Here is a 25,136-nt window from a genome sequence, read left to right as displayed (position 1 = left end):
TGCATTAAGTGATATCTTAAGGGATAAAAGCACTTTTGCCAGATAATGAAGCGGGGCAGAAAAGGCAATCCTCAAAGAGGTAATAATCTCCTCCTGTGCAAAGTCAAGCAGTTATGAGAGAGTATGGCCAGTGTGGATAATAACAAACACCCCAAGAAGGGTGCCCATGATATAGTGTGGGAAAGGTAAGGGCAGGAAGCTCAGACTCTGTCTTTCTGATGGACTTTGAGGCACATATTTTTTTTTCCCAGCTACATTACTCAAAATGAATTAGTAAGTATTAAATACTAAAATTATTATAAAATAATCCCGTAAGTTATTTGAGGGTCATAACCAATTCAAGAAATCTAGTAAATTAGACCTTTTTTTTTCCATTTTTCAAATGGTATTTTCAAAACTTTGAAAAAGACAACTAAGATTATATGATTACAATTTTTTAAAATGTTTTAATATATGTTTCAGGAACCACTTGGAATAAATGAGCCTCCACATTTGGTATGTTTCAAAACTTTCTTAACTTACTATTTACCAAAAGCATTTATGCCCTTTGTCTCAATTCTTTCTCTTTCCATCAGATAAATTTCTTATATCTACGAAGCAGGGCAGTTTATATGGTACCTGGTACCTATGGGCAGAAGAGTGCCCACCTCCATTATGGGTTGTATTGGCCTGGACTCGTCACATTTCATTTTGTTTTCTCCCCAAAGAGCTTTAGCTCTGACCACTTTGGGGTCATTTTGAACCTCTGCCACTCCTTTCCTATTGCCCGTCCGTTCTTCAATGTCGCATTCTCTTTCAGCACAGCACGTTCTACTGTCTTTGGAGGAGCAGACTTAACATAGAGAAATGGCTGTCTGGGCATGCTTATTATGTAAATGTATTTCTAATACCTAAATCAAATATTTCTTGAAAGCACTAGTAAAATTGCAGCCCTGCTTGTTTATTTCTAGTGTGTTAATGATTTGAAGGATTGGGCAATACTCTGGAGCCTAATGTTTATTATCCATTGAGGGCTACAAATTGTGCTTATTTTATGCTTCTAAAAACTCTGTGACGTCAAAATTAATCCCAGTTATTGATGACAAAACAAAGATTTAGAATTTAAGTGTCATTTCACACAGCTAGAAGTAGCAAAATAGGCCTTTTTTTAGCATATGACTCCACTCAACTAAACTGTTTTCAGGATTTTGCATCAGAGAAAGATATATGATATAATCAGTACAGCCATAGGAGGAAGAGGATATGAGAGACATTGCTGCTTCTGTCTCATTTTAAATAACAAATTTGGAAAAATTTCTGTCAAAACCCAATTGAGTGATTAATTTTAAATATTTGACATTTGCTGGCTTTAGATAATGCTGAATCTTTTTCTCTGCGTGTGTTTATTTTTCATGTTCATGTCAGTGTTTCTATATTTCAAGTCAGCTTAGTTGTAACCATGTTTCTGTTCATAGTGTTTTCAGGTTTTCTTATTTTCTGATTAGCTCAGGCCTATTGGGAACATTTCCTTTTTGAATATAATTAAATTGTTATATTTGGAGACACTTCCTGCGAGATCTTTATTTCAAATCTTTGAAAACTCCAACAGTGAACTTTTAAAGCACTTGTACGTGAATCAGCATAACATTAACAATTAAAGGGTTAAGCAGGGATAATTCCAAACTGCACATTTCCTGAGTTTTAAGTGCAGATAAAAGTCACATTCTTTTAAGTTCTGTTTTCTCCCTCCTACATTCCTGTTCTGTTTTTATGGACTTCCTTGTTTGGGGCAGATTGCTTGGAGGATTTTCTTTATAGTATTTCCAGTCCAACTTGAAGAGAGAGGAAGCAGCAGAAAACACGCAGTGAAATCAGCCCCACTTCATATTTCTGGATCTGGCTCAGCCATTGCCTTGTGAAATAAGTTTTTCTGACAGGTGTATGATAGCCAGATAATTAATATGCAGACAAAGCCTGCAAGTATCAAAGTATCAAAGCTCTTACTATTTTCATTGAACCAAATTTTCGGAATGTTTTGCTTATTTTTACTAAGGGGGGGAAAGAGGTTCCATTCAGTGATTAGAAAGTATTTTCTTCTTCACAAATAGCTGTCATAGTCAGTTGGGATAGTTAATCTTCCCTGAGGACTAAGGAGGAAATGACTTCTCAGAGTTCAAGTCAAAGGACGGCTTTGTTGTTGTTTTTTGTTTTTTTTTGTTTTTTTTATTTTTTAGTGCTGGTGATTTTAAAGGGAACCTCAAGCAACCTAAGAAGGGAAAAGCCAGAATATGTATGTGTATGGAGATAAATATACATCATGAGCGTTACTCTGATAAATACATCATTTCTGCTGTGTAACCATATTATAATGAGATACGTCTTATTTGAGACACAGAACACCTCCTTTGAGAAGATTCTTTTTTTTCTATGGCTGAAGACCAGTCACCGAGTCTAACTGCCAACTCAAAATATACAGCATCATTATATAGTTTCATATACAGCAGCTAGCATTTAATTTTTTTATTATTTTCCCCAAAGAAAACAAAAAATTAACAGAATATGGATTATGTTCATAATGGTATCATCTCTTTATCTTAGCAGATCAGATCACTCACTAGATTAAATTTTATAAAAGTGAGTTTAGTTTTCAGGGAGGTTGTAGTCAGGCACGGTGCTCTAGAAATTCTAACCAGTTACGCCCTTTGGTACAACTAAGGACCATTTTTTTTCTTCCTAGAATATTTTTCAAATCTGTTTGCAAATATTATTAGAAGTTTTGATTTCCTGAAATATTGCCAGGAAATCGTTTTATACATGGTTCTAGCTGAGAAAAAAAGCAACTGGATATTTTCTTATATTGGATAATTTGGCTACATTGAACATAAAGTGGTCACAGGATATTTAACAGTTACCATGTATGGGGGACAGGAAAGTGACAGTTTTAGGCAAATGTCAATAAGATTGAAGAGTACTAGAGGAAAACACCTCTTCGTGGTGCTGCAACCAGATCATTTTTATAGAATCCAAAGACCAGAAATAGGAAGAGCTACTTTCCTGAGTAAAGAAAGCCTTCTATGAGTAACCAGGGAAGTAAAATTACTGTGTAGTAAGTATTTGATGTTAGGAGTACATAACACTACAATCCTGAGACACTGTGATGTAATAGAAGAATAGAAACTGATAGAAACAAGACTTTTCCTTATTTAACAGTGAGGGAGGTCCAAGGGCTGCAGGAAGTCTTGTTTAGGTACGATAGAAAGTTTCTCATAGAAATTAGTGTTGGAATAAAGTTACATTGAGAAAATTATTCTGATATTGTGAAATAAATTGAGTACAACTTATGTGTTTGGTCAGTAATTAAAATTTTGAGTTCTCCGTTTGTCCAATAAAAGACCTATTATATTTATTCATATATATCATAAATGAAAAGTACATAATAAAAAGCATTTCTGTAAAAAGTTCATCATAAAATGGTGATAGTTTCTGTCTGAAACAGTAGTTCAAAGAAGTAAGATAATATATGTGAAAAGGTAGTTGGCACTGCAAAACAGTGGTAGTGTGTGTGTGTGTGTGTGTATGTATGTATGTATGTGTGTGTATCCGTACAATTCCATTTGCGAGGCTGGTAGAGATTTGAAAGGAAACCAGAATGTGCCTTATCCACCTACCTTTTCCCAGGTCTTAATTTTACCAAGGCACTGTTACTTAATTTCACTAAGAGTAGAAACCATAATTTAATTATTATAATTAATAAGCACAGAATTGGTTTCTATATGGACCACTCTCAGAACATTATTATGAGAATTCTAAGACATTTGTAGGGTAATCAAAATGAGGCATTACTTTTCTGGGATTGATCAAATTTTGGGTGAACCCTATGGCACTCTATCTCATTTGGGGAGTAAAAATTTAAAAAGCTCAGGTCAGCATTAAGCCTGATTTTTCAGTTTGGGCAAGAATTAACCCATCAAATCCAAGAAGTATTTTATGGCAAATGTGTGTGTGTTTGTGTGTCTGTGTGTATTTTAATTAATGCTCCTGGGTCTGAAAGCAGGCTAAACACTAGAGTTGGTTACTATATATACCATCTGAAAATGCTTAACTTGCATTGTCAGTTGTCTGGATTTCATGGCTTCATGGTGAAATAGTGAAGTATAAACCTTAAGCTCAGCAACATAAAAACAATTAAACTGGGTAGATGCAGAGTGAACAAGACAGCTGTGACCTCTGTTCTCATGAGGCTTTTCCAACTCTTAATTGTGAATTAAGATATTTGCAGGTAGAAGAAATTACTCTACGTTTTTTGGAAGTAAAATTGTGATTTACTTCTCGATCTCCTGTTTAAAAGCCTTTAAGTTAAAACACGTAGTTTGGAAAATGACTAACCAAAATATATGTTCTTATCAAGGAAATGAGGGGCAGTTTCCCTGGACACATAGAATTGTTCTTCTACAAGGAATTGTTTTAGAAGTCTGCCTCATTTTGGACTTCCTTTTTGTTGCTACCCTCTGTATCCACCAGAAGGATCATGGTAGAAACTTGCTGGGTCATACCTCCTTAAGGCAGGGAGTCCCTTGGTGTTGGAATGCTTCAAATGCAGACTGGTTTCACAATAGCAAGTCAGGTTGTGCCAAGCCATGGTTGGTCCAGGGGAGTTGGTTCTCCCACCTCCCTGATTTTCGCCGGTCTTTGATGTCAGAGCAGAAGGAGATAGTCCACAAACAGTTCCTCAGAACTCGGAGGCTATCAGCCTCTAAGAGGACTCTTGGGAAGATGAAGGAGGCAAACATCAGCAGTTCAAAGCAGCTTTGTTCTTGATACAGCGCCAGCGAGAGACAGGACAATGCTGCCCAGCACTCAGTATGATGCCTTCTTAGCTACAATGCGGGCCTGTCAGTGCACGGTGAACCGGGGGGCCATGTTATTTCAAGGCTCCAGTGTGTTTTGAAATATTTATAGGGCTCATTAATTCTTTCTTCCCTATTACATAGATCCAAGGCCACTAGAGTTGCAGATTATTGTGTATCTGGTCTGAAGGGAATCACAGTTGAGATTTCATGGATTTTTCAACAAAAAGGACTAAAGTAGAAATGTGGTTGTATATAACTGTAAGCTTTATATTTAGGATATTCTTAACAGTAAAAGGGAGCCCGTTGGCTGACATGCACGACATGGATGTCTTTCTTTGTTCACCATAAATCTTCTGCTACTCTCGTCGTTACCTTCTCTGCCATCTGTTCATGAGCTTCCTCAGGCCCACTTACCTGTGTGTGCTCAGGCTCCCTCCTGCAACCTTTTATTAACTGGGTCAGGGAGACCTGGGAAGAGAAAAGGCTTACTAACCACCCCTCGTACTAACTGAAACTGCCTTCATATTTAGCACTGAATTGCTTCTTTATCTTAAACATGTAGTCTCAGCCCAAGGGATAATTGTTTGCTACAATGGGCAGGGACCACATGTTAGTGGAGGAGGGATTCTGATTTAATCTTATATGTAGAATTGTTTTCTGGCCTCTGTGCCCAGAATCTGGTGCAAAAGATGGATGAAAATGGTAAATAAATGGTGACATTTCCAGAAATGGGTAAGGAAACAAAAATGGGAGTTTAAAGAGAATATCATCCTTAACAAGGATCCATTGGTAATAGATTAAACACTCATATTTTGCTGAATTTTAATTTTTTAAAAGATTTATTTATTTTAGAGAGAGTATGAGCAGGAGGAGTGGCAGAGGGAGAGGGAGAGAAATCCTCAAGCAGAATTCTCAAGCTGAGCGTGGAGCCTGATGTGGGACTTGATCCCATGACCCTGAAATCATGACCTAAGCTGAAATCAAGAGTTAGATGCTTAACCGACTAAACCACCCGGGTGCCCCAATTTTGCTCAATTTTTTTTATAAATACAAGAAATAAAAGGTTTTCATTTACTTTTGTGATAATGTCAAACAGTTGTTTTCTGTTAAATTGTTGTATTATTGTTCTCATAGCTCAAAGCATTCAGTAAACCAGGGTTCCAAGGTGAATGTGTAGATTTTACAGAAGAAATTTCTGATTTGACTTCATTCACGCCATGTTCTTTTAAAGTTCTTCGGGGTTGGTAAGTATGCTTGTTGAGTGTTTTCTACTAATGTTTAATAACTAAATTTCCTTTAAATTTGCAGAGGTTTGACTTGTTTTATTTTTTTTGATTCACAGTGAATTAAAAAAAAGTCTTTTAGTCATTGGTCAAGTGCTAATTAGTCTACATTAATTTTGCCTAGCCTGTATTATGGGCCACCTTGTAATACAGAGAAAAAAAATGCTGATTAGCTAACTTTGGCAACATTGTGGCCATTTTATTTTCTCGCTGTTATTTTAGATTATTTTCTAAATATTTTGAATGCTTATATTGTATGTTTATTGGATAGCATAATAGAATGCTATATAAAAAGTAGTGTTTTGTCCATAATAGACCTATTACACCTAAATTAAAAAAAAATTTGTTTAACGTATGTATCAATCTCATCTCACAGATGACTCCTGATTTCAAAGTTAGGGTTTCCCATGATCACATACCAAATGTCAGACCCATGATTGCTTTAGTCATGTTTTAAAAAATTAAATTAAATTAATTTTAATAAATTTAAATTAAATCTTATATTCTTTGAGCTACAGCCATACATTGGGTCTTTTTCAGATGTAAATGAACTATATGTGATTCCCAAGGCTAATACATATTTCCTCAATTTTTTATTGTAAAATATACATAAAATACAGTTTACCATTTTATTTTATTTTATTTTTTTAAATATTTTATTTATTTATTTGAGAGAGACAGAGATAGAGAGAGCTCGAGCAGGAAGGAGGGGGAGAAGCAGGCTTCCCGCGGAGCAGGGAGCCCGATGCGGGGCTCGATCCCAGGACCCCGGGATCATGACCTGAGCCGAAGGCAGAGGCTTAACCATCTGAGCCACCCAGGCGCCCCCAGTTTACCATTTTAAAGTGTACAGTTCAGTGGTAGGTCTATTTCAAGTATCTACCTAATAACTCATCAGAATCTCTCTGTTTATTCCTCAAGATATTTTGGATTCATCAGTTCTCCTTTTCCTCTTGAATCAGTTCTTCTACTTGAAGAACTCCAGTCTCCTGATTAGCTCCACTCCAGTATTATCTTCCTTCCATCTTTTACCACAAACCGGTCGTAGCCCAATTATTTGTCCCAAAATACAGTTTACTATTTTTATTACTCTGCTTTACATCCCCCAGTCATCCTCTCCTACCCGTCTGATGGAGTTCAGATGCCTCCTTTTCCAGGATTTACCATCAGTCAGTCTTATCTGTCCCACCCATTCCCCATTCTGTCCTTACACTGCCTCCCTCTCTTCCACTCTTCCCACATTTACTCCGCGGAGTACTTTCTGCCTTACCCTGTAAACCAGGGGTCAGTTGGCAAACCTTTTCTTTCAGGGCCAGGTAGCCTTGCAGGCTCTGTCCCAGCTACTCAGCTCTGCCACTGTGAGCACAAAAGCAGCCACAGTCGGTACCTCAGTGAGTGGGCGCACCTGTGTTTCAGTGAAACTCTAGTTATGGGCACTGGAATTTGAGTCCTATAGCATAGTCAACATATCACAGGCGCTTTTAATTTTTTTAAATCATTTAAGCACGTGAAAAGCAGACTTAGCTTGTGATCTGTACAGAAACTGGCAGGGGACAGATGGCCCATAGACCGTAGCTTGCTAACCCTGCTCTCTGTGAACGGCTCTAAGTTTCAGGGGAAGCTAGCCAGCAGGTGTTGTTTGTTTGGCCTACACTCTATGTTAAAAAATATCCATATTTTGGTTTAGGGTTTTTTCACCTCTTTAAAAAAAAATCAGAAGGTTTTGGGGTGCCTGGGTGGCTCAGTCATTAAGTGTCTGCCTTCGATCAGGTCATGATCCCAGGGTCCTGGGATCGAGCCCCACATCGGGCTCTCTGCTCGGCGGGAAGCCTGCTTCTCCCTCTCCCACTCCCCCTGTTTGTGTTCCCTCTCTCACTGTCTCTCTCTCTCTGTCAAATAAATAAATAAAATCTTTAAAAAAAAAATCAGAAGATTTTAAAACTTCGAGAAGCATTCACCTTTCACAGTAATTAGCTAGTGTGAAGTAAATGGCATATGTGATTCCAATGTACCATAGGTTACATTCCCACTTTTTTTTTAACCTGGTACACTACTCACGTACAACACTTGCCTGGCCTCCTACAGGCATGTAAGCTTGTGGCCCCCATTTAATACCAAACCAAGTATATCTTTAAGGGGGTCAGTCCATCCCCATTCCTTCTGTCAACCTTCTTTTTTTTTTTTTTAAAGATTTTATTTATTCATTTGAGACACAGAGATAGAGAGAGAGAGCATGAGCAGTGGGAGAGGCAGAGGGAGAGGGAGAAGCAGACTCCCGGCTGAGCCAGGAGCCCGATGTGGGGCTCGATCCCAGGACCCTGGGATCATGACCTGAGCTGAAGGCAGACGCTTAACCATCTGAGCCACCCAGGCGCCCCCCTTCTGTCAACCTTCTTAATGAACTCTAATTTCACCAGTCTTTCCCTCCTAGTTTTTCTGTAGCTCTTACTAGTTTGAACTTCTCTGTGCATGTTGTTATTTTTATACTTCCAAAAAGGATGTGGTTTTTATAGTATTAAAACATGTAAAATAGGACACTGTAAGTTAGATTATCTGCAACTCTTTAGTGAGAGAGAAGTGTATACTGGGCACTTGAAATAATTTTGTTACTAGTATTTGGCTCTGAGTTTCTTCTCGACTAAGATGAAAGAAATTATAAGATATATTTTCATGGAAGTACTGAAGGTTTTCCGGAGGAAAGTGTTTTTCCCTGACACTGAAATCTAGGACAAATTAGTCATATGTTCACTTTATGTAGGGAATATACATTTTATATATGTGTATATATATATTTTTATATATGTATATATATTTATGTGTAGTTTATTAAACTGCAGTTTAATAAAAGAATACAGGAACTCTGACAGTTGCTTCAGTACCTGGAATATTTGGGAGACCTGGATTTAAGCCCAGTTCCACTACTTCCTAGATACATAACCTTAAATGAATTGGATTACTATCCAAAATCAGTTTTTTCATCTGTAAAGGAGGGATAATAACAGTACCTACCTCAAAGGATTTTTATAAGGACCAAATAAATGATTCATATGAAGGGCTGAAACTCCATGCCTACCATGTTGAGAACGTTTGATAAAATGCCTAATTACATAGCAGATATGACAGTAAATTACAGTGTTACAGAGCATCTCTGTGTGATCCAGAGTTAAGCCGGTTGAGCACAAGTACAGTTCTGGTGGTCTGAGAGTGCGGGGCTAGAACTTATACACACTGGATGGGAAGTAATAATAGCCCCTTCATTTCTCCCTTGGGCTCCTTCTTTTCAAAAAGGCATTTCCTAACCAAACTTCTGACGAGTGATATATTGAAGATAATTACTATCAAAGATTCTAATGGGCATATTTCTTTTTTAAAGAATCACTAGCAGATGTACAGGTGACAGATTTTTATATACTGTTGTGTGATTTTATGAGTCTAGTTTCTGTACTCCCCGACTGACAGCAAGCCCATCATTAAATAAGGATACAAGTGATTGTTTTCCTAAAAGAATTTCTAATCTGTTCAAGTACTTAATAATCACTATAATCGATCCCAGGGTTTTGTACTTGAAGGCACTACATGAAGCTAATATCATTAGCCTAAAGGAGATGTCTTGTTTCAGATTTTAGCTCTGTCATTTAACAGTTGAGGAGACCTTGGGCATATCACCTAACCTTTCTAATCCTTAGTTTTGTTGCCTATAAAAAATAAGGATGTGTTTCTACTTCATAGGATTGAGGACACAGTGTAATAATACAGGTTACGTATCTAACCCATGTCTAGCACAGGGTAAGCAGTCAGTAAATGATAGTTGTAGCTATTTCTTTAAACCAATGCTGAATGTTTGCTGCACCATGACTTTTAAGTCCTACTCCTCGCCCAGTTCCCACAGCATGATGATGAGCCCACACTGCCAACTGATGCAATTTGACTGAATGTCTCACTGCTTGTTTTTAAGCTGGCTCCTGTATTACCAAGAGGACACTTCTAATAACCAGTGTGTGTTAGAAGAAGGCCTCTATGCTGACCTTACTTCCTGTGGCTGCCCAACATCGAGAGTTAAATCTCTCAAGCGCATTGACTATGTAAGTATGCATAATTGTAAGATTTTTTCTTGTCCGGTGTAATTACCATGAATGATGTGACATTGGAAGAAGTGATACATGGGTAAATATAAAAATATGAATAATTTATTCATGGACTGTAAAATTGGGATTCACTCATGAAATCCAACCAAAATGTAGACTGATACATATTTTTTTTTTAGGCAAGAATTCAAAACACAGGATGTAGAGACCTGGGCTTAAATCCCAGTTTGATACTTTAACCATTTTGGATGACATTTAATAGAGTTACTCAGTTTCCTCATCTATCAAAAATAATAGTACTTTGTAAGGCCACTGGGATATTGAATGAGATGATGATTATTAAATGCCCAGCACATGGTGAGCACTCCTTGAATATTAGCTACTAATTAACTGTAAATTCTGGCTGTAATTGTAGCAGCTGCTTAATAAAAACAATAGCCCTATCATTTTATTGTTCTAGGTAAGACACACAACTACTTGCTACTCAGGTGTAGAATGTTACTTTGAGGCATGGGTCTTAATATGGCTACTGATACTGATTTCAAACCTTTGTTTGGGGGAACTAGGGATTTCCTGCCTGGTGTGTGCAAAGATACCTGGGTCACCTTGGAGACCCACATTTATAGAGTAAGCAGTTTCTCCTTTCTATCCTATTTACTCAGAAGTTTAAATTGGAGCAAAACAAGATTACTACTTTGCAGCATCAGTTCTGGGCTCCATGTTTATAGGGTCTATGCAGAGGAAGTAATGAAGATCTGGGATATTTTCAAGATGTCTAATTATGATCATTTCTTCTCTTCAGAGCATTTAGTCAAAGCTGAGGTTTACACAGAGGTGATTTGAAGCCCTGCATAATGGTAGGAGTGACAGACCTTTCAACCAGAGCTGACTCCAGAGATGATGATCATACTCAGAAACTTTGATCCCAACCTAAGCAATGTAGTCTTATTTCACAAGACATTCCTGGAGAGAGTATTCTTAGTATCAGGCTAAGAATAGAGTCTTGGGTGAGGAACAAGAATAGAAACAGTCTGTGGTCTCTCTCAGTGGCCCTTTAGACACCAACTGGGAAAGACTAAGTGGCTACTGATACTTCCTGTCTGTTGGACAAAAACCAGTGGAGAAAAAAAGAATGCGGTCTGGTTAGTCTCTCCCAAGTATTGATAAAGCTGAAAAAGGCATGGACCAGCAGTCCACATTTACTGGGAAAGGAATTCTCTTAGCAATTTTTGTGGTCAAACCAGCAGACAGATACTTATTTGGTATTAACTAAAAGCAAAATATGTAGTTCTAAATATGAAAGTACCATCTTGAAAGGATTTTGCAGGACTCCTATCTAATTCAGCAAGCTAACCAACTAAATTTCTAGGGAGGGCATTTTAGAAACAGTCAGAATTATTGAGTATTACTGTTTTTCTTTGAAGAATTACAATTTTACATTCATGAAGTCAAAAGTGAATAATTAAGAATGAAAACAGAAAAAGTTTTTAAGTTTTACTGTGCAGTTGCATGTCACTGTTTTGGTTCTGTGGAACCCAAGCAGTGAAGTGAAGGTGTCGCTTGGGAAGGACCTGGGAGCTATATATATATAACCTTTTCACTCCAAGAACTGATTAAAGAATATATTCAGATTATGTAAGGACAACACGTTTGTCTTCCTAATGCCTTTACATGCAGTGTTTTAAATCTTTGAAAAGTCTTTGTTCAAGATACATTTAGGCAGTAGGTTTGGTTTTGAAATGGAGGGAATGTGAGCTACGGTGGGCATCCCAGCAGAGACACCCAGATTGACCATGAAGAGGCCTTAACAGAGGTAACATTTTCTTGGTGAAGTCAACCATGCTTCCCCCTGGTGGCTCTGACACCCTGAGTTGATAGACCTAGGAGATTGATATGTGAACCAGGTCAATACAGTAATCTGTAGTAGGTGGATGCTCATGGCTGGAATGCTTGAGATTTCTGTCCTGAGCGTTTTTCTCCCTCTCTAGAAGAACAGGGGAAACGGAATTAGTCCTCAGAAGGTTATTTGTTGAGCATAAGCTTTAGGTAAAATGAAGTTAGATATCTTGAGATTAGTTTACTCAGCTAACATTCCCCACAAAAGAGACTCCTGAGGGTCCCAGGTGTGTGCATTCTCCAAATTCTGTTGTCTTTCCCTAGAAAATGCTAGACACACTCTACCTATCCTGCTTCTCTGATTCAGTTGCCTCTCCCCTGGCCTTTTTCTCCAGATTTGTTAATGCTACTGCTTAAGCCACAGTCCAGTGTGATTCTGGATTAATTCTGGGAAATGTTTCTGTCCAGTTGAGTTGACTTTACGTATATATATGAGTCAACCTCTTGATTTTGCTTTAATTAGTTACAACTGCAGAATTCTGGAGGTGTTGCCTGTAGTTGGCATTTCCAGACATACTGTGAATTACTGTTAAAGAGTCATAATGGCATAATATTGAGGTGTCTTTTTTTTTTTTAAGATTTTATTTATTTATTTGACAGAGAAAGAGATAGCGAGAGCAGGAACACAAGCAGGGGGAGAGGGAGAGGGAGAAGCAGGCTTCCCGCCGAGCAGGGAGCCCGATGTGGGGCTTGATCCCAGGGCCCTGGGATCATGACCTGAGCCGAAGGCAGATGCTTAACTACTGAGCCACCCAGGTGCCCAATACTGAGGCGTCTTAAAGACTTCATCTTCATACAAAATCAGTATGTTTTACAAATGACTGTTTGTTCCAGGCTAATTTCTGTTTGTCCAGACATATGTTACATTCTAGAGGTCCATGGATAATTTGCAGTCATTTTACAGTGAAAGGACCTTGGGAGCATAGTTGATAGTTCTGCTTCTCACTTTAGGTGACATTGGGAAAATCATGTAATATATTTGTACCTCCGTTAACTCATCTGTAAAGAAACTGTTAGAACAGGTATTTTCAAATCTTTGTCAGCCTTTAGTTCTGTTGCAAATAAGTATCCTGGGTATATTCCTAATTGGACATGAAAAACAATGTATCCAGTATTAGGACTCCTATGATATGAGGGAATAACATAGTATATTAGCTTGCAGTAAGGTCATGCCATAGAACAGCCCCCAGAACAGTTGGTTAGGAGCAGGGGGAGCATGGGGAGCCTACATAAACGCTTCAGGCATTGGCCTTGTAGTGTGTAGGGTAACGTGCTTTTATTGTGTTTCCATGCAACCAGCATTCTGCTCACTGCTTCTGTAGTGTCTCCACATGGTGGCCTGGCATGGACGTTGGCCTCCTTTGAAGTAATAATCTAATCCTGGCAGCTATCAGCAGGCAAAGCAAAAGAAACATTGTAACAAGAGGCTGTGGAAAAACTTCAAATGAAATTATAACTGTGATGACATAAATGATATTAAGAAGTAGAATAAGAATTGGCAAGACTGTGCAAGAGTGCTGAATAAGGGCCACAGCTATAAATAGTAGAAGACTGTCAGTCCAGCCACAGAATGAAAGGAAGTAATGAGTTTATAAAGTGTAGAAGAGTTTGGTTACTGTTAAACTTTTCACCTAATCCATATTGAGTTAATAGTATTAACTCTTTTGTACATTTTAAAAATGAAGGCCGGCAAAACCCTGCAGAGTAAACATCACACTTTCTAGTGAGACATTCGAAGCATTTCCCTTTAAATTCAGGCAGAAGACAAAGGTCTCTACTGTCACCATGTCTTTTCAATAGTATTCTGGAGCCCCAGTCATATGAATAAGATTGAAACAAACAAACAAAAAACAAAAACAAAAAAAAAACGCATAAAGAAGAAACAAAATTGTCAAAAGCATGTACAGATAAATTGTTAGAGTTAATAATGAAGTTTTAAAAAGTTTTTGGATATAAGGTAAATGCCAATTAAAGTACAAAGTACTTAAGAATCTAACACAGTGCAAGTAAGTCCTTTATGGGGAAAATTATTTAGAAGACTTTTTGGAAGGGCCTAAAAAATGAAGAGATGTAACCTTTTATAGATTGAGAAGACTCAATATCCTCTCCAAATTAATACAATTTCAGGCAAAATGCTTACAGAATCTTTTTTCTTTCTAGGAGAGTGTCTTTTAGGGTGGGATGGGAAAACATGAGAAGCTTATCCTAGATTTGGAAAAGACAGGGATCCAAAATAGCCAAGATAATTTTTAAGAACAACAGGCAGGATCACTTGTCCTCCCAAGTATATATTGCACTTATAGCAATAATAATTAAGATGGTGGGTATTGGTGCAAGGAGAGACAACGAACAGTGGAAGAGGAGAGCATTTCACAGGAATAATGGAATTGGAAGGTGACCGAAATAGCATTACAATGGGGATATTAGGAGCTATTAAATAAATAGTGTTGGGACAGTTGGCTCTTTACATGGAAAAAGGCAGAGTTAGAATCTTGCTTTACTCCAAAGACAAAAAATAAATTCCAGATGGATTATGGCCATCTAAATGTGAAAAACAAGCTTTAAAACTTAGAAGAAAATATGGAAACTTACCTAACGATAATGGAGTAGGATGGATTTAAAACAAAATGTGCAGGTCAGTAGGAGAAAGGTAAAAGGCAAGTATATTCATTTCCTATTGCTGCTGTAACAAATTCCCACAAACTTAGTGGCTTAAAACAACAAACTGTCTTACAGTTCTAGAGGTCTAAATGGTCTTAGTGTGGTAAAATTAAGATGCTGGCAGGACTGCATTCCTTCCAGAAAATGCTAAGGGGAGAATCTGTTTCCTTACCTTTTCCAACTTCTCAAGGTCCTCAGCATTCCCTGGCTCATGGCCATTGTCTGTCTTCAAAGTGTATCACCCCAACTTCTCTTTGTCCTCTGACCCTTCTGCCTTCCTGTTATAAGGATCCTTGTGATTATATTAGGCCTCTTTGGATTATCCAGACTAATACCCCACCTCAGGATTTTTAATTTTTTTTTTAAAGATTTTATTTATTTGACAGAGAGAGAGACAGCGAGAGAGGGAAAACAAGCAGGGGGAGTGGGAGAGGGAGAAGCAGGCTTCCTGCTAAGCAGGGAGCCCGATGCGGGGCTCGATCCCAGGACCCTGGGACCACAACCTGAGCCAAAGGCAGACTCTTAATGACTGAGCCACCCAGGCACCCCAGGATTTTTAATTCTTAATCACATCTGCAAAGTCCCCTTTACCACATAAGGTAACATATTTACAGGTTCCAGGGATTAGGATGTGAACATTTGGGGAGGGGGGGTGGGGAGAATATTAATTATTCAGCCTACCACAGCAAGCCACAGACTGGGAGAATGTATTTGCAGCCCTTATAAAACCTGCAAAGGTTTAGTGTACAGAATATAAAAAGAACTCTCAAATCAATTGAGAAAAAAAAACCTATTTCAAAACTTAGCAAGAGGACACAAGTAGGCAGTTCATAGAAGAGAGAAAAATGGCTAAGGATATGCAAAAAATGTTTAACCTCACCTAGTGATCAAGTAAATGCAAAATAAAACAATAATTAGGTAACTTTACCTTACTTGAGATACAAACATTTGAATGACAACACCAAGGTTTGGTTGAGTGGCAAAGAAATTGGATTATTCATACACAGCTTTTGGAAGGAGGGTCAGTTACATGGGGCAGGGTGGTGGAATAAGAATGTTTGTTGCAGCATTGATGTATGAAAAGTGAGATCCATGTATTACTAAAGGGTGTTATTGTAAGATAAGTTTCAGTGATACTTAAAAACAAAGGATGCATAGCCATTAGTAAAGTATAAAAATATGAGCAGGAAGGATTCACATCTTCAGCATAGTGGTTACCTTTACAAAGGAGGAGAGGTTCTAATCCAGCTCCACCTGTTATGTTTTATGTATTTATAAAATTCAATACAAATATAAAATTTTATTACTTTTGGGTGTTGGGTGCATGGTCATCTATATATTTTTCTAAAATGTATCATAACTTTTTTTTTAAAGGGGAAAAAAAACAAATGAAACCGATTTTCTAAGCCAAATGAAAGCAGTTCTCTGAGGACGATTATAGTTCACTGGTGAAGAGTCTGGTCTAGGAGCCTGACAGACCCTTACTTATTAGCTGAGTGGCCCTGGGCATGTTTCTGACTACCCTAGGTCCCAACTTTCTCATCTAATGAAATGTGAGGTTTAAATAAACAAGCTAGTACGTGTGCAGCCTTTAGCTCATGGTAAGCACTCAGTAATGGAACAGCTCACAGACAATAATTAACATTTGCTATGCAGCCTCAAGACTACCATGAACTTGGTAGGCCAAACTTAAAAAGATTCCAGATTAGAGTCTTATGAGAGGTTTATGAGCCTTCTGTTAAATTTGTATCATTTCACATAACTTTTTTGCCAGCATACTGTTTGGTATTGCTCTGGAACGGAATGGTGGTAGAGGTATGCATTATGTTTATTCTTCTTCAATTATTTCAGTTGTACTTAGTGTTTTAGCCGTGGTTCATTTGGTAGAGATTGCTCTGAAGCGGTGTTGTCGGGCTGTATGGATATGGCTGTTTTCAGTGACTGATTGCTGAATGTTTTGAAGAGTGTATGTTATACTTAGAGTCTGACCAATTAATGTAATCCCGAGGTACTATCAACACCTTTTCCATGTAAGTGGTGATTTGAAACTCAACTATACAGTTGCCAAAGTAAAGATCTGTAGTTTTCTCTAAAGTCAAAAATTAGATTTAAAAAATTTTTCCAATCATACTAAAAATATGTTGACGTAAATGTAGTCCTTCTAGCAGAGTACTCACACCAGGATCTCAGAACTTCAAGTTCAGATGGCTGACACACTTTTTAAGCCAAAGCGGGGAGGTAAGAATAGGGGTCATATATATTCCCCAGCTGAGCAAGTTGGAGTCAAGTGCTCCAGACAAAATCGCACACACCAGTCGGAAATACTCTTCTACATTAAAATCACAGGTATTCAGCATATGTTAGAGCCATGGTGTAGGAGTGGAGCACCCAGCCTCTGGGGTCATGCTGTCCAGACTCAGATGCCGGTTCTTCCACTACTGTGTGTCACCTGTGCCTTGATTCTTCATCTGTAAAGTGGGGGTAAAAATAGCACCCTCATCGGTGAGAAGGTGTATGGATCGAATAAGTGAATAAATTCACAATCCCCTGATCTGAATGTATTTTGGGATTTGGGATTTTTCCCCTTTTAAACAGTGGTATGGTTCACATACAGCCTTTAAGGAAACATTCCCAAAGCACCTCATAATTAAACTGATTCCTATTGCTGTAGCAAACATATTTATAGCTATACATATTGGAGAGATATTATAAGTAGCCTTCCACTTATTCAGGTCAGGTTTTGTTGCCAGTAGAATTAGGAAAAAAAAATGGGGGTTTTAGAGCTTTTTGGGTTTCAGAATTATGGATAAGGGGTTGGGGATGGATATTTTTATATATAATGCCTGGCACACTGGAAGGTGCTCTATATCTTAGTTATTACTGGTACTGTCATTTAAAATGTATTTTAGTTGATGTAGCATTTTTTTTTTTTCTTATTTAAAGTTCTTGTATACAGTTTTTTCAAGTATTCCTTTTCTTTCTTAACTATGTCCTCTTTTTAGAAAAGGTGTCTGATCTTTGCGTGGCTTAGACTTGACCCAGCAGGAATGTCCTGTTACTGCTGACACCTAAGAAGAGCCTTTGGCCCCAAATGGTTGGCTGTCTTCTAAGTTAACATGGACGGAGGCCAAGACATTTGTAGAGCTCAGACTGTAGTTAAAGTCTGGTGTTTCCTATTGTCCTTGCAAAGTTGAGATTATTCTGTCGTTTGCAGTTTTGAAGTCTATTAATAGTTTATATTCCTACTTCCATGTCTGGAAAACGTATCAGAAAAAAGTATGAATTTAAAATAGTTCTTCAGCATTCTTTATTTCTGACTGTACCTGTCAGCCCCCCTCCACCATCCGGTCCACGTTAGCACTTATGCTGACCTTCCTTGCCTTTAAGTACATTTATAAATCAAGGGCATTTATAAATTTAAGTATATTTATAAATTAAAACCATTTAAATTTAAACAATTTAAATAGAGAAAGATCAAGTTAAATATATATATTAAACCTCTAGAGGGTGGATGACTTTAAGCTTAGAAATAATAGATGTTCTCAGATGAAAAGTCTGATAGATTGGACCACATGATGATCCCATTGTTGTTAATGAAGCAGTGGGGCATTTTTACTGATTTATATAAACTCATAAAAAATACTGTCTCAGTCATTTTCTGTAATTTTGTTCTCATTCTCCTTGCATCATCATTTTAAAACCCATCTTCTGTGATCCCCTGCATCAATTTTTACATTGTTTCCTAAAGATAAATTCCTAGACACAGAATTGCTAGATCGTCTTTAAATTGGGGAATGAATTTGATGCAGTTTGAGTGATAATGGCAGTCTTTTAAAAAATGTCTTTATGGGCATTTTGCAAAAGGAGGAAGAAAAATGTACACAGGTCCTATTTTTCTTACAATAGTGTTTAGCATTTAAATTACATTCTCATAGGAAGTTTTTAATTTTTCCCCTCTTGGGTGTAAAACAGTTACCTTATGTGAGTCTTAAATGCCTTTAATACAGGCATCTGTCACTCAACTGCAGTGAACTCTTTACTAGGGAGAATGTTGCTAATGGTTGATTGTGAGCCCTGTCTGCCCTTCCTTACTAATTAGTAACTCAACCAGATGTGTAAAGCGGTAAGCTGAAAATCTTTTTTTTTTTTTTTTTTAAGCTTAAGGTGAAGATGTTGGAGAAAATCCAACAAAGTCAGGCGCTTATCTGTGAATTTTGATTGTCCACCTTCAGTCACCAGTTCTAGTGGGTAATTTAGAGTCTGCTGTTGGGCTACATTTCTAACCTGCTGCTCTGGATGCCTATAAGGACATTTCCTCTGTAAGCTCTTGGGATGCTTCCAATTTTTATTTTGCAGATAGCAGAAGAGGTGCCGAATCTTGCCTGTGGTCACTCAGTGACTAGAGATGAATTTCTGTTCCTGACCCAGTTTATGGTGTTTACTGAAGGAAAATCCATGCTCCTGGGCAGCCCATTTATGCTTCCCTTATTGTCTCACAGCACACAGTGATTGTTACATTCTTTTCCAGCGTCCTCTAATCCCTAATTACTATCCATTACCATAACATTAGCCACATGTGGTTATTTAATACTTATTTATATTTGTAATGTTTATATTTAATATTTACTTCAATAAGGTAAACAACTTCAGTCCCTTGGCCACACAAGCCACATTTCACATCAGTAGCCACATGTGGAAGAGTGCAGATAGGCAGCTTTTCTCTCACTGCAGACAGTTCTGTGGGACCACACTTCAGACCTTCCCTCAATAGCAGCTAACCTTTGCCACATAACCTAAAGAGAAAATGACTCATACATGTACCTACTTTGAAAACCTGGAAATTTCTTTGGCATTCTTTTTCTGTCTTTCCTTGTATATCATCCTTGCCGAGTGCTCTTTTCCCTCACAGACTGATTCCCAGTCAGAGGTTCTGAACTGATGGGCAACAGTGGATTGGACCACTCGCTGCTTCCCTAGAACCATCCCTCTTATCTCGCAGTACCCGCTGCTTTCTCTCCTGCACTCCTGTCACCTTCCACCATGCCCGCAAACGTTGGCATGGGCCACTAGCCCATTTCCCTCCTTCTCTTCACCAAAGTTCTCTGAAAAATAGCCCATGTACCCAGTCTACAATTCTTACCACCTAGAGTCCACCCTCCTCTCCCCCGCACCGCTCAGAGTTCTCTGACAGGCTTGCAGCTGCCTCCCAATCGCCAGACCATGGCAGCCTCGTCACAGCCACCCTCTTCCTCAACATGGCACGAGTATCTGATACTGTGGACAGTTCTTCCTTATCCTTTCCTTTCCCCTTGACTTCTGTAGTGTTTTTTCTTTGGGCTCCCCTCTCCTGGTATATTTCCGACCCCGCACAGTTCTGGCCTCCTCCATTTCCCCCACCTTGACTGGCTCATATTCCCAGATGCTGGGAGTCCCCACACTTACCATGCCTACATTGGATTTGTTTCCCTGACCTCCAGATCAAACAGCCCAGTGTTTGGTGGACACATCTCTTCAGATTATCCTGTGTCTACCTCAGCATTAAAACATTCAGTCCTAAATAGAAGTTATTAGCTTCTGGGCACATTTTGCCTCCTGACTTCCTCATATATAATAAATTATACCACATGCCCCCAGCCACATCTTTTCACATCTTTTTCTGTATCTGCTCATTCCATGTGTTTGCCTTATCATATCTGTTTTATCACTATGATAGTTTTTCTGGCCATCCCTTATTCACCTGTCCTAACCTTCTACCACCCTCCCCCCTATTCCACCCCACCCCACCCTGATACACACTTTAGGTCTGGCTCTCTTTGTCTTTGGACTAGAGTATTTTTCCTGTATACTTCCATTTATTTGGGTTTTTTTCTTCACTCGTGTTGTTTGATAGATTTCCTGAAGTCCATTTAAAGAAAAACAAATATACATGCAAAATGTACATAATGATCGCGAACTTAAATTTCTGAATAAATAATAGATTTCCATGGTTCAAAATTCGAAAAGTACAGAAGGCATGTAGTCAAAAATTTGGCTCTCACTTGTCTCTTTTCTCAGATCCTGTTCTCCTGACAGGTAGTCAAGGAGTAGTTTCATGGGTTTTTCTTTTTTTTAAAAAGTTGTTCATGTATATATGTGTGCATTATGTGTGTGCATGTGCATAAGTTTTCCCTTTTCTACAAAGTGGAAGCATAAGAAGGACACTCTTCCACTTTGGCCCATTCCTAAGCCCCTATCCAAGAACCTTCAAGGACTCCCCGTTGGTGGTAAATTTGTCTCTGCCCTGTCAGTGGAAGGAGAAGCAGATAATTCAGTACCCCATAGCAAACAGTGGAGGCACCTGACACTGTTTTCTGTCAGACTCGACTCTGGCCAAATGGATCTACTTGCCGTTCCCTTAACATGTTCCTCCATGCATTTCTGTCTCCCTTCCTTTGTACAGAGTGCCTTCCCTCCATTCTCCATGGGCCTGTCCAAACCCATTGCCTCCTTGAAGACTGAGCTCACAGACCACAGCTTCTGCATCCATGAAGCTTCCCCATTTCCTGCTCCCTTCTGCTAAAAAGGATCTAGTCTTCTAGATTCTGAGCACTCTCACAGGGCATATCCTTTTCTACCCTGGATTCCATTTCCATGTCTGTGCAATGCTCCTAATTTAGTTATTAATGTCCTGAACACAAGAAATGGTGCCTTGCTTTGTCCTCTCATCCCTGAAAAGTCCTCTAGCCTGGTGTCTTGCATATACCGATGAATGAAAAAGAGTAAAATTGATTCTGTTCTTTGACACAAGGGGTTGGGGAATACTAACTTCTCATGTAAAAATCACTCCTGTCCCTGGGCATTCTGGCTTTTTGTTGCTGTTAAAATAAAAATGCCTTTTTCTTCCTCCTACGAATGTATTTAAGAGCCTAGAGTCACCAAGCATTGCATTCTCAATGACTGCTGCTGTGGCTTTCTGGGGAAATGGTGCTAATCCATCCCATGTTCATTCTGTTGCCAGCCGAGAGCATTGGCAGGACCACAGTGTCCTTATCACAGCACAGCCAGACCTTAATTGGAACCAAGTGTCCATTTTCATTATGAGATTAAGAATGCTATTCTGGAACTTTAATTTACAAAAAAGTAAACAAAAATTATGAGTAGAATTTAATCTCACCGGTGCAGTTTTAGCTATAACATCATTAGAGGGTAGAGCAGTAAACTATATGCATTCGAGGATACAGTGGATTCAGAGACCGGGTGTGCTGACTGGGAGGTCGCTGAAGTGTGATCAACATGTACCATGATGCTTTCTTGCTTTTTTGTGCTCTTAGGTTTTTGAAGAACCCTCCATTAGCCTTTTTGCTCTGGAACACTGTGAAGGAAGAGAGTTACATCTAGAAGAGGCTGTGAACTCTGTTCTGAACAAGGACCTGCACTTCTACACCCAGTCTGTCTGGGTAAAAAGTGGACTGTAAGTATGGGACAGGGGCTTGATCTGTTTGAGTCAGTGTTTTAGGAGAGAGTTGCACAGTTGCTTTTTATTTCCCCACTGCTGCTGTTGTGTGATCTGAAGACACTGTTACTCCTTTACTCGCTCAATGTAATAATAGTAGTTTCTGTTTCAGTAAGATAAGACCATGGACCAGGTCCCGTATGTAGTGGCATGCCATGGTCTGGGAGAAGAGCCCTTTGGGGGAGAAGGGCTGCCATGTGTTCAGAGCATGCGTCTTAGAGTAGGTAGACCAGATGACCTTAACCAGTTGAGCCCACTTCTCTTTCAGGCGATACCTAACGAAATCGATAGCTTCTTTGGTTGACACCATTGCCTGCCTAAGACAACTGACTGTTTGTAAGACTGATAGTGTTTTGTTGTCTTTTGATTTGGCAACTTGTTTCCTCTAGAGCTCTCTGCTCCAGGTACTTATTTTCATGCTGAGGATCCTGAGGTGGACCTGGCCTACCCACCAGTGGTGCTGTTCATTTAGGTTGTCGGGGCAGATCCAGGGTGTGTGGGGCCTGCACTTACACAATTTGGGAGACTGCTTTACAAAAAGATATGAACAATTATGGACACATAAATTAGGTATGAACTTGCATATTTATTTAGAACAAAAATGGTATGAGGCCTGCCAGTGAGGGGCCTTGAGGTTAAGGCTCGAAGGCCTCAGGGCATTTCTAGAGCGTGGGCATGGAAGCCTGCCCCTCCTCCTGAACTGTTGCTGTTTGGTACCAAAAGTCAACTAAACACACATAGCTCTAGATGATTAATGTAAAGATGATTGTTTTTATTTCTTATGACTTTTAAATTGTGTGATAATCAACTCTGCTTGTATAAATATCTGGGGATAACATAAGAGAGAGCCAAGAATATAAATTGATTTGAAAAATAAGTCAACTATTATAATAAATGGCTTTTGAATTATTCATATGTATAGCAATTTAATTTTTCTTCTTCAAAGCAATTGACATTGGTATTTCTTAAACATAAATTCACCTACTCTGTCTAAGCATATTAATCGCCATACTATATTACCAGTATATTACTTACCACCTAACTAAGTCTGTTGGAATTGAAATCTACATCCTGTGATACAGGACTTTTCACGGCATTTTTATACTTTATTTTCCTATGTGGAACTGATAATTACTGACTTACCTGTTGTAATTTCTTACCAGCTTATTTCAGTCTTTTGTAGAAAACTGGTACTGTTTTACCTTGACATTATTTCTTCTCTTTAGCTTACTATCCACCTACTCTCCCTGTTCTGGATTCTCTGTTAAGAGAATGGGAACACAGAGTAAGGAATAGAGAAGGCTGTCCGAAGATTTTCTTAGGCTACAGATGGCTCAGAATATGACTTAATGCACAGCCAGCTACCCTCAGTGACAAGTTTTGTTTAATCCTCATATTATCCCATATCTGTGATTTGTGATTATGATGAAGGTCAAGCTTTAATGCTTTTCTGCTGTGGAATTCGTTGAGATTAATATAGAGAGAAGTGTAGTTTATTAAAGTCTTGCCTAGGTTTTATAACTGAAATTTCCCTGCCTGTTTAAAAAGTCTACACAGCTGGAGAGGTAGGTAAGCATCTCCATCGTCATGCTGTCCTGACTCTGTACCAATCTGTTGGCTTAGATGTGTGTAGGCAAGAAGGGATGGAGGGAAGGTCATCTGTCCTGTCATACATCCATGAAAAACCAGGCCAAGCCTGATCTTGAGTGTGGGGAGCAGGGTGCTCTGTCTGAACCAAGCAAGGTAGCCACCTCATCTTCCACACATGTTCCAAAAGCACTGTTTGTGGTGACCAGAGTCCTGAGAATTTCAGATCCTCTTGGAAGTCCCAGTCGATTCCCCTTAGCTATTCAGCTTGATAACCACCTACATCAGGGCTTGGCAGCCTTTCTCTGGAAAGGACCAGATGGCGTTTTCAGTTTGTTGGCCATCCTGTCTCTGTCACAATGTAAAGCGCGCCATTGTGGAGTGAACACAGATGGTGTCAGTTAAGGAATGGGGGCAGCTCTGAGCTCAAGACTCACCTCGGGCCCTCCCTGCACGTTTCTACATGCTCTAACTTGGTCCAAGTGGAAGGCCGTAAGGGTATTGAGAAGGATTTGCAAAAGAGCTTGGGCCTTGAAGCAAGATGGGATTTCTGTGGATAATTTTAAGCTATCCATGGTGGCCTTGGGGAAATGATGGAAGGAGGTGTGTCTGAGAGGTCATGGAGCTGCCTGGAGGGGCCCGGAGCACATGGGAGGATGAGCCCAAGAGTGGGAGCGGGACCAAGAGTGTTGTGTAACCAGGAACAGTGAGAGGCTATGGTCTGTCTGTGAAGGTTAAACTGTTACGAAAAAAGTATTATCAAAGAAACACAGAATTTTAGGCCTGGCAGGAACCTTGTTTTAGCAGGTTAGAAACCAGAATCCTAATCGAATGGAAATCTTCTGAGCCTCCGAGCACTGGGCTTTCACCTAGTCCCTCCTGCTTTTCCATTATATTTTTTTTCCTTAAAAAAAATAACTATAAACCTAAAAGTTTTAAAAAATGAACTTTGTATAAAAGAAGGTATTTTTTTTTTTGTGGCTTTAGAATTACCTTTATTTTTTTTTTCTTATGTTAATCCCCATACATTACATCATTAGTTTTAGATGAAGTGTTCCATGATTCATTGTTTGTGCACAACACCCAGTGCTCCATGCAGAACGCGCCCTCCTCAATACCCACCACCAGGCTAACCCATCCTCCCACCCCCCTCCCCTCCAGAACCCTGTTTGTTTTTCAGAGTCCATCGTCTCTCATGGTTCGTCTACCCCTCCGATTTCCCCCGCTTCATTCTTCCCCTCCCGCTACCTTCTTCTTCTTCTTTTTTTTTTTTCTTAACATATATTGCATTATTTGTTTCAGA

General features: G+C 39.0%; 1 protein-coding gene across 1 annotated transcript in view; it reads left to right on the top strand.

Annotated features, from left to right (window-relative positions):
• The window catches only part of CRYBG3 (crystallin beta-gamma domain containing 3), a 106,809-nt gene that overhangs the window by 72,525 nt on the left and 9,148 nt on the right, over positions 1-25,136 (top strand). Inside the window, exons 15-18 of the mRNA XM_081798213.1 lie at positions 463-495; positions 5,964-6,073; positions 10,068-10,194; positions 22,065-22,204. Coding sequence (XP_081654339.1) covers positions 463-495; positions 5,964-6,073; positions 10,068-10,194; positions 22,065-22,204 — 410 coding nt within the window. The remainder of the gene's footprint in view (positions 1-462; positions 496-5,963; positions 6,074-10,067; positions 10,195-22,064; positions 22,205-25,136) is intronic.

This window comes from Leptonychotes weddellii, chromosome 1 (assembly GCF_054177405.1).
Source record: "Leptonychotes weddellii isolate Sample4059 chromosome 1, ASM5417740v2, whole genome shotgun sequence".
NCBI lineage: Eukaryota > Metazoa > Chordata > Mammalia > Carnivora > Phocidae > Leptonychotes > Leptonychotes weddellii.
Note: the sequence above shows the minus strand (reverse complement) of the source record. Positions and strands in the feature narration are given on the sequence as shown.